The 10,868-nt window shown below is 37.0% G+C and overlaps 1 protein-coding gene across 2 annotated transcripts in view; it reads right to left on the bottom strand.

The window, feature by feature from the left end:
- Positions 1-1,775: 1,775 nt before the first annotated feature.
- The window catches only part of ksr2 (kinase suppressor of ras 2), a 126,355-nt gene continuing 117,262 nt past the window's right edge, over positions 1,776-10,868 (bottom strand). The window contains exon 22 of one of the 2 annotated variants that reach the window (XM_023958217.2): positions 1,776-3,642. In XM_023958217.2, coding sequence (XP_023813985.1) covers positions 3,636-3,642 — 7 coding nt within the window. In that variant the 3' untranslated portion in view covers positions 1,776-3,635. Of the gene's footprint in view, positions 3,643-10,362; positions 10,520-10,868 lie in introns of those variants that run through there. The other variant, XM_023958216.2, reaches the window with a different exon arrangement.

Below are 10,868 nucleotides of genomic sequence, written 5' to 3'. Positions count from 1 at the left end.
TCAATTCAGTACATCAGTAGAGAACTGAGATATGAAGCCATTACACACATACTCGTGTGGGGATTTGAACCTTTAGCTGGCTCTTTGTTTGTGAATACAAAAATACACATCCTGTCCTGTTAGCTGGACCCTTGTGCTTTCTGAGTTGATCAGCATTTTGAAGGAAAATCAACATTTTTTAAGCAACTCCTCTCAAAACAAGAACAAAACAAAACTTTGGATTTTGACAAAGATGTTTTAAGATTCCTGAAGAGACTGTCAGAGGTTTAGAATTCACTCTGCTTCCCCTCTCTTGGAGGAAATTCATAATCTTCTCCAGACAAACATGTGTGTCTATTTGGGAGCTGTTAGACCATGCAATAGAATCAATTTCACTCAGATACTCGCAGTGGTTATATCAGATTTCCTCCGTGCTGATAGGTGTCTATCTTTTTTTTTGGAAGCAAGGAGTTGATTGGGGTTTGCCTGATGAATCCATTCAGTGTGAGAAGAGATTCCTTTCAGTCTACAATCTGTAAAAGTTATCTTTTTTAAAAAGACAGACAAAAAGCCCTTTTCAGTCAGACTTCCTCACTGATGTGTGCTTTCATGTGAATCCAGTGAATATTTGGCACCCACAATAAAACAAAGTGTGACCTTTTCCTGTTTAAAGTCCTGGTGCTGAATGGCCTCTCAACAAGGTCCTTAACCTTCAGCTGCACAGATGAGGCTGCTAACCCAGATAGCAGACACAGTTGTACCTAAATGGGTTATTTTTGGCGCTTTTTGCCCTTCCAAGTTTAATGTGAGCGCAGGTCATAAACAAGGCCAAACAGGGTCACCTCATCTTTTGGTTGGACCAGAAAGGGCCCAAATGTCATGGACCAGCTTCCACACAAATGCCGAGAGCCAGGGTTAGACCACAGAGAGTGTGGACGTCAATGCTTTGCAGGGGGATAGCAGGGATCCCCAACCCCTATAGGGTGCGGACCGCTACTGGTCTAAGTGGCAGTTGGTGCTGCAGAGAATAAAAAACACAACCTACATTTTTCTGTTTAATCTGATTCTGAAAGAGGTTTTATTTAGGAAAACGAGTGGATTCTCTCCACCATATCGGACGCATTTTTCTGACGACGCTTGTCACGTCGCTCGCTCATGTGGCGAAAATCCACCCCATCTATCCTCAAGCTAGCGAAGTTAGCAAGAAACAAACGTACTTGGAAAGTTTGCTTTGGCAGATGAGGAAGCAGAAGAACAGCTTTCAACATCAAAATAAAAAAAGCTGCATTTAACTGATAAGATTCAGAAGTCCAAAAATGGATTTACGGTGACCTACCATGCATCATAATAATACTGCTTAATATTCAGCAACCATCTGTTTAATGTTACGAAGAAGCTGCTAAGTTGTTCAAATGATGGATTAATGTTTATTATTATTATTAAATTTAAAAATACCAGTTTTTGTAACTTATTTTTGTGTTTATCCTTCACACCTTAAAAGTCAGACGAGGCTGAAGTTGCTTCCTACGTGAAATCTAACGTAGAATCAAAGTTCAAAGCACCTGCAAATATTTTACATTGGATAAAGATAAACTTTACCCTCAAACGTTAAGGGAAACCGGAGGTCCAAATAAAATCGGAAACCCACTTCAGTCTTGTACAGGCCAGTCTGTTACAATATAGTGTGACATTAAATTAATCTGTGGCCTGAAAAAGGTTGGGGACCACTGCTTGATGTTGCACCCCTGGTGGAGCATTGGTTGCTGTCCAGAAGATGCCCAAATATGGGCCAAAGAGTGTTTTTTTTTTTTTTTGCTTTCTAGGCAATAACTCCTAGCAGTGCTTCAAAATATGTGCAGTCTTTGTCATAAAACTGTGCTTTACTAGATCAAAGTGTTATTTAGGACTTGCATTGTAGAAATGGAAATGCTGCGCTTTTAAACTAAATTCTAACCTGAACCAAATGTCCTGCTTTGGTTTCTGTTTTGAGCTGTTTTTCACCTGAGTGAAAGAAGAGAACTTTGTGTCTTAAAGAATCACATGCTATATTTCTAAGATTTTATCCCTGGTGTAACACTAAAACTCTTAATCTTACCAGGTAGCAATTTATCCATAAAGAATGACCAGCATTAAGAAATCAATCCAAAGTATTATTTACTTGAATAAGCAAAACTAACTGTTAACAGAATAAAAACCAAAGTATAATTAAAACAAGAACATTCACCAGTATCTTATTCTGCTTGTGGAGAACTTCTCCGTATTTCAAATGAGAGTTTATTCATTTTGAGTTTGTATTTACTGAAAAAAATCAATTTCGTCTGCACAGATTAGTGATATTGTTTACCAGGCTTGGTAAAATTGTCCTCACTTATGTATTTAAGATAAACTTCCATGGGATGCTATTCCTGCAGAGCTGGACTGCAGAGTATTTGCAGCCATGGGGGGCACAGGGGTCAGGAACAGGAGTTCAACTGTGTCAAACTGAGCCTGATCTGTAAAACGTCTTTTTTTTCTTTTGTTCTTTAGCTTTCACTTCTGGTGGGAAGACTCCAAATTTAGCCTTGGACAGATTTTGTTTCCATACCTGATGGCATGTCTCTGCTCCACTCAAACTCACAAACACATCAGTAGTGAAAGAAGCCACTGACTGAAATAGAGCAATTTCAAACTTGTACTATATTTCCTGGGCCGTGACGCAAAGTTGAGCAGAGGACTTCTGAGTCCGATGCTCCTGCATGCTGGCTGAGAATTCATGAGGGAATGCCGAGAACATGCAATCACATCGATGACATCCACAGGCATGAAACCGCTACCTTTCCTCTTCCCAACTGTTCATGACACATGGCTTGGGCCATGGCTGTGATGGTTTTTTTATGTTAATTTTTATTTTTTCCCCCTTTTTTTGACCTTTGTAAAAACTGAGGATATTTCAACCAAACATATGGGCTTAGGGGACTCATTTTAGGTCAATTGTGTGATAGTTCCTTCTTTTAACGTTTTGATCTGTACCAGGACTTTCCTTCAGTGTGATAAAGGATCTTCAAGAAAGTTGATGGAAATTGTAAAATTTGCAGAAAAAAAGGAAAACCTTGAGAATCAAAATTGCTTTGATTTGACCATTATTGCAGACGGATTATGAAAGACACCATGAGTGATGTGAAGTCCTCCGAACGATGAGCAACCCAACTGCCAACGACGTGGCAAGTCATCTTAGTTTAGCTGGATAAACCTTTAAAAAATATTAGTTCAAGTTCATTTGACAGTCAGAGCAGAATGCAGAATATTTGCAGCCAAAGATGAATTGCGACAAAATGAATGAATGATTATTAAAGTATGTCAGAATTCCTCAATTAAAAATAGAAAGAAATGCTGTTTTAGGAAAATCTTCAGGCATAGCGTGGAGAAAGGCCTCTCTGAATGTCTTGTCCCTCATTCTGGCAAAGTTGGCCTAGGTTGCCCAATAAAGGGTCCAGTCAAGCATGGAGACAAAACATGTTTGTGTCAGAGCTTTGGCGACAAGGCGGAGCAGGAAAGGTGGAGGTTGTGGAAGCATGGTGGGGCAAGAGCGGGTGGATGGCAGAGCAGGCAGGTGGAGCAGATGTGATCAGAGCGGAGGATGAGCTTCAGGCTGAGACACAGTCCCATCGACGCCTCCGCTACAGCCTAGAGCGGGAAGGGAGACAGAAACAGTAATCAATTGGAAGACGTCTTAACACAGAGCCTTGTAGGACACCATACGAACAGACAGAAAAGTGTTACATCTGCCAAAAGTTTAACCTTTATTTTGGTAAATTACGAAATTTCCACAGAGGATACAATTCTTAACCCATAATATGTTCTCTTTTTATAAAACACATTTGTCATTAAAGGAAAGTGAGAGATTTATAGTCAAGTTCTCAACCTTTTATTTCTCAGCTTTTTTAACAGATATGTGAATTTTTATATAAAAAAGGTGTCGATTCTGCTTTCGGCAAATGTTGCAACAACAGGCTATAATGAACATTTGCTACTCTAAAGACGCGTTTACAGCGAATGCGATTCGTTCGTCAGGGTCATCCAGTTTTTATGTTATGTCAATGTAAAGACGCAATCAGAGGTCCTGCACTACGTTTTGAGCATTGGGTACGTTTTGACCCAAAAAGTGTTTTGAGTCTTGTGGCACGTTTTGGGTGGCGCAGTGTGTCCAGAGTTCAAATATCTGAACTTTGGCAAAGACGTGTCGCGTCAACCAATCAGCCGTTCAGCTTCCGTCTGTGACGTGTAGATGAAGTAACTAGTGGGTGGAGTCCAAAACAATTATGGTAAGTTTGATTGTTGCCTTTTGTTCACCTAAACTTTACGATATTTCTCCTATGTGTGTTGAGACGATATTAAAAATCATCCAATTTTATTCTTCTTTTTTACATTCCTTAAACTAATGCAGGACAGCGGAAGTTGCGCTAAAAGCGGCGTCATCGTGAACCTCACAGTACTGGTAGAATGATCTCATGAATCCAGACATGGAGTCTGGATTACCTATGCTTTTGTAGAGTCCTTTAAAATAAATAAACTTGACCTCTTAACATCATCCGTGTCTTCCATGGACTGTAAATGAGATGTACAGTCAAGGCTTCCATATATTGATCAGGCTAAAAACCTTTGGTGGTAGCTCCTCCCACACGGATCATGAGCATCAAGTCTATGAACCCTTTTTCGGACAGAGAGTCAATTGGCCCAAATTTGACTCTTGAATGGCAATCGGTGCGAACACAACTGAATTTGGCACTGTATTTGTATATTAAAATTTTAGATGATCATAACTGCAGTTAAACAATTTAAAATTTATTAGATCAGTAATTTAAACATTTTTTTTTTCTTTTTACTCATCATCGTTATTAGGTAATTTCCCCGTTGTGGGATCAATAAAGTTTTATTCACCAATTTATTAATATTGTATTAGTTACACTAACCACATATGAAATGTTATTTAAGATATTAATTTTTTCACAACAATTTAGTTTTTCAGTAAGATTTATTTTAAGTGTCTTCATGACAGAAGAACAGGACGTTGATGATAATCAGTAAATAGCAAACCTAAAAGTATAGTTTGCCACTGTTAACCTTTTTATGGTCCTACAAAAAAAACATATAATTCCATTTAAAAATATATATTACATTTTTTGTTTAGTTGTAAGTCTGTACAGTTTTAAAGGTAAACCACTATCACCGTAATAAAATGTTTATTTTTTTATTTCAGGCAGGTTGGGTTTATAGAGACAATAAAAACTATACAAAAAACTCAAATACATATTATAATTTGTTCAGCTGGAACAATTTTATTTGACCTGTTTGTTTCTAAACTAGAAGAATTAATTGTTTAACATTTTGTTTGCATTCTGGTCCCACATGGCTTCAGCTGCTCGCACAGAGTCTCAAGAACACAGAAGCATCAGTGACTCATTCATTAAACACACATCACCAAACATCAAAATTACTTGAAGGACCCGAGACGAAAAAAGTCAGAGGGGTTCAGCTGCCAAAATTAGAATAAGTCCTACTTTTTTAAATGCATTTATTCTGTGCATACGATACATAAAAGCACTGAATGGTGGCTTTTAATGAGTCAAAGGGGCTCTGTTGTTGCACATTGTCTGCCAGATGGGCAAACACAGGGCCTGCTGGAGGGAATGACAGGGTCACATCCTCTCACATTATGTAAGATTTATTTTTGGGTTGTACAGTTTGAACCATTGTGGTTTACCAAATGGTTGTAGCACTTAGACTCTTAAGCGTAAAGTGAAAAACCCCAAAGGTTGACTGCTAGAAGTCTTTACCCAAATCCGTCAGACAGACTTCCTCTGGTTCTGCTCAGTCTGGGAGGCTTTTCTAGTATTTATAGCATTAGCATTACATTTGTTTTGTTCTCTAAATTGGGCCAAGAACTGCGTGGGATTTGCTGCGACGAACGCGCAGGTGATGTCAACATGTTTCCTGGCTTCAAGGCTAAGCAAGCGTCTCCTAACTGGCACAGCTCAGTAAAGCAGAACCTTGAGTGCATCGTTTGTGGCTCGCTTCGCAGGGCTTCTTCTGCCTCCCTCTTATTTTTTTTTCTTCCATTTTTTTATCCGTCTTCCAAAGCTCTGCTCTAATGAAACACATGTCCTGCATAATAAGCCACGTGGGTGTCTTTAAATGAATAAGAGAACGCTGCAGTCCTCGGAGGCTTGACTGCTAATCAGCCTCCCCAAATTCGTTGCTTTGACATGTCTGTGTGGTGTTTTGCAGACCTAGATTATGCTTATGAAGGTAAGCACAAAGTTGTCATAATTAGTCTAATCAATATAATAATAGCCCGATTATTGGGCGGTTTTGATGTCATTTTCTCTTCAGTTTAACATCATAACATATACTGTTGCCGTGAATTTAAGGGATTAAATGCTCAGCCACATTTTTACACATTTCATAACCATTTGAGGACACAAAGCTTTGGGAAAATGAACGTTATGTTGGATAACATTTTGCTGTCTCCACCACTGTAAGTATTTCCATTACTTTGTGTTAAATTTATACTTGCCTTAAGTTTCCTCCTTTCACAGTACTGTCGGGCTCTTCCCTTTTTGGCTTTGCCTCTATGTGCAACAACAAACAACCAAAATCTGATTTTCAATTTTTTTAATTTATCCTCCAGTTTATGATTATTCTTTAACTTGTGATTATACTATCATGTCTATCTCAATGCAGGAAACTTTCTTTATTTCTACTATTTTTTCCCCTGAGTAGTCTTTAGTTGGAAAACTGAAAGTGATTTTAGAAGTACAGTCATTTATCGTCTTGTTAATTCTTCCTAATAAAGTAAAGATGATTCTCGCATGAAACAGTTTTTTTATTTCACAAAGAACATCTACTGTAAAAAGTAGATTGTTTAACTACAACGAATTTAGAAATGACTTACTTTTTAAAGGATTTAATGTCTTTCTGTTTATCCAGAGAACATAGATATATTGTATTTGTACATTTTCAACCGGACACCATTTAGATTCAAGTCGATTTTTTTTTTTCACCCCAAGTTGTATTTTCATCTCATGACTTTAATACTGCTTGAGCTCTGAAGACACAGAGAGTTGAAAGATGACCAAAAAATAGCTGGTTAAGGGCAAAAAAATAATAAAATCTCAAATGCCAAATGAAAAAATAAAGACAAACATGAAGAAATAACCTTCCCTTTTCCTGTACTGGATCTTTTTTTAGGTTTTTATTTCTCAATTTAATATTATATATATAAATACATATATATATAAACTGAATATTTATGTTCTTTATATAGCGTAAAATGAAATGCATTGAACCACGTCAGGTCCCAACACTTTTAAGAATATCCAGAGAAACCAAACATTCTTGCTCTGATGAGCTTCAGCCGGCTGCAGATTGGGTCGGGTGGATTTTTTACGCTTCAGCAGCTGAACTCCAGAGGTGGAGGTGAAGGAGGACTGGTTTGAGCAGAAGAGTGAAGCTCTATCTATTTATCAAGCCTTTCATTTTCTGTGCCTCGGCCTCAGTGAGTCAGCCTCTCTCTGCAGTCGGAGAGTCACAGGTCAGACACTGAAGGACACAGACACAAACAGACTCACACACAGGTGTGTGCACACTAATGCCATCCTGCAAGACTTCCAACCAGTGAATGAGAGAACAGCTCCGCTGATGTTAACTGCAGCTGACACTCAGAAACTTTCAAGAGTTATCAGGAATTTTTTATTTTCATTTGGTGGAACAGTCGATCTATGTTCAACGAGTTTGGGATTGTGATGCAATTTCAGGATGGTGTGAATCAAAGCAGCGCTGTCTGACATAAAGAGGATTTACCGCGGGTTCTGTCTTTTGGGTTCATCTTTAAAAGAAAAGAACTAGGAATTGATTTAGCTGTGAGAGTTTGAAACAAATCAGAGGTTTAAACAATGTCTTAAATGTTCTGAATTTCCTGGAAAGCCTTTTTGGTGCCGCTAAAATGTTTAATCTGTTAGCCAAATGTTTGGATTTTACACGAGTCTAAAGGCTCAACCATTTACACAGTTAACGTTATTTCAGGGAATTCTGCAGTGAAGAAAAGAGGCTTAATGCCAATATGCAACACTTTACATTCATCATGTGTTACCTATAGATTCAAAGCTGAAATGAAAACTTCTTTTTCTCCAGCTGATTCATGTTGAATGCGTAAACGATTAAAGAGTTATGGAATGTCAAATGGCATGTGTTATTTAGGGGTGCTGCCAGCAACCGCTGTGGTGTTAAAGGGTTCATTACATGATGTGTTTTGAAGGTTAGCAGAAGGTGCAACCTCTGCAAACATGTTTGCCTTTTGGTCAAAGGAACCTCTAGTGGTGACAAAGTTCTAATCAAGGAGATTTTATAATTTGTTTTTAAAAAATAAATCCTAATTTTCACTAATTAACTGCAATAAACAAAACTACCAAATAAAAAAACTATAGAAAAAGAGCAAACCTTTGCTGTATTTAAACATTTGTCTTAATAAGTCGAGCTTCATCATACCTGAAGAGAGGTTGCAAACACGTGTTAAATCAGTTTTGAACAGACAAAAGTAAGTCCTATCTTAATATTTTTCAATTGAAAAGCATCAGTTTAAGTTTGCTGGCAAGTTTTTATACAATTTATTTATTTCTTCATTAGTTTCATATTATTTTATACTGAAGATACTGAAATAAGCAGGAAAAACCTGTATACTTCACATCATTTACATTTGTTTTACTTGGATATGTACGGTGGCCGAGAGGTGCAAAACACGTTTGCATTTAGGATAAGATGACAACAAATCCCGGTACAAACTTATAATTCCTGAAGCACTAAAAACAATCTCGATACAAATGAACAAACACTGACACGCAACAGCAAATCACGGAACAAATAACTGAGTCCTGAAACACAAAAGCAATCCAGGTGCAAATGACCCAAACTAGAAACACAACAACGAAAGCAGTTTTAAAAATTCAAATTACAACAATGGCAATTGGCAAAGGAAGGTTTTTGCGTCAGTTCCGGTAATAAGAAAATTTATTCCCTTAAAACTGGCCGGCAATTCCAAAACAGAACAGCAAAAGACAAAGAGAAAAAATGAACAAAAGCGAGCAGCTGCTAACGGAAAGGGAATACCCTGAATACCGGACGTGACACAAAAACTTTACCTTGATAAACATTGTTGTCATTCATTGTAGTAATACAATTAAAAAAACTGTTTTTGGACTAGTTCATGCATTTAAAATGTCCACATAAAAAAGAAATCTGTAATAAATACATTTGAAAAATCATACATGATTAGTTTTATATTGCGTCACTTCCAGGATTCAGGACGTTTCCTTTCCGTTAGAAGCCGTGTCTCCGCTGTCGTCGCCACGTTTCCGGATTTGGTCATTTGTACTTTTAGTGCTTCAGGATTTGTTGGTCTGTACAGAGATTTATTGTTGCATCTTAAATGTAAATGTGTCTTGCACCTCTCAGGCACCATGGATACTAAAACCTAAACCCAGTGGGATTTTGATGATTAAAAACCAGAAAAAGAAGAAAAACCACATTAAACAGTGATGGCATCGAGGCAGAAATCTCCACCATCTTTGCTTCATGAAGCTACAACAAAAGTAAAATATGGACAGAGATCGACTGGAATAAAAGATGACATAAAGGAAACAGAAAGCATTCAAAATGAAAACATCTTTTTATTGTTATACACTTTTTAAAGGATGAGTGCAAATAAAAGAGCTCATGATCAAAATCTAGTCATCACTAAAGCATAGACGATAAGGCATCATTAAAGACATGCTTTTTTGGAGCTTTACATCTACAATACAGGGACGGGATCAAAGGAACGAAACAACACATTATCAATGCAATCAGAACAGAAATGGAGGAGAAGGAAACTTAAATGAACAAAAGCAAACCAAAGGCAACAAATAAAATAAACTCAATTTTGTACATAAATGAAAAGAAATCACAGAGTAATAATATTACGGCAAAGTGACGATAAAACATATTCTACAATCTTTTATGTACACTTGGCGCTAATTTGTTGTTGTGTTGTGTTTTCTATTCACAGTTATTTTGTTTAAATGCTAGTCTGGTCCTAAATATTACGGTAAAAGACTGAAATATTTGTCTCTCAAACAAAACGGCTGAAAGGTTTTGCAGAGAAGAGTGTGAGATCAAATTCCCCTAATGGACAGAAAAATGCTTATATATATATATATATATATATATATATATATATATATATATATATATATATATATAAATATTTATTTGTGAAGGGTTCTTATTCTTTTTTATTACATATTTAAACCTGTCATGCACTTGATAGTTGTAAACAGTACAAATATAAATGACTTACAATATCTGAATCCCAGCAATTCCAAAACTGACAAATTCCCACAGAGATTAAAAACAAAAACACACAGCAGCAGAGTGTTTGTATGCACTTTCCAGCACTGGCAGATGCGTCTGAATGAGGTGGAAAATGGTTATCTCACATGGCGGGATTGTCTCCATCTATCCAACGTGGCTGGAAATAATAAAAGCAGTATACAGCTCAAATATACTAAAGCATGAATCACGTCTACTCTTTCCATGTTTAAAACTGACTTTGATATAAAGCATGAAGTACAAAACATGCCAAAAGGTTGTACTTTACCATCATGATATGTTTTATTTTTTCTGATATGTTGGACAGATCTGACAGATTTCAGCTTCTGGTTATTTATGTCATGGTTTTCCATGAAAAGTCAATTTCACAAATATATGAGAGTCAACGTTAGTATTTAGCAGTGCGGCACTAGAGAGTGAGTCGATGTTTAGAATGTAACTGAAAATTATACATCAAGAGAGAATGTCTTAGGCTCTACATCGTTTTT

This window comes from Oryzias latipes, chromosome 9, assembly GCF_053564925.1.
Source record: "Oryzias latipes strain Hd-rR chromosome 9, Olatipes_Hd-rR_3.1".
Classification (NCBI taxonomy): domain Eukaryota; kingdom Metazoa; phylum Chordata; class Actinopteri; order Beloniformes; family Adrianichthyidae; genus Oryzias; species Oryzias latipes.
Note: the sequence above shows the minus strand (reverse complement) of the source record. Positions and strands in the feature narration are given on the sequence as shown.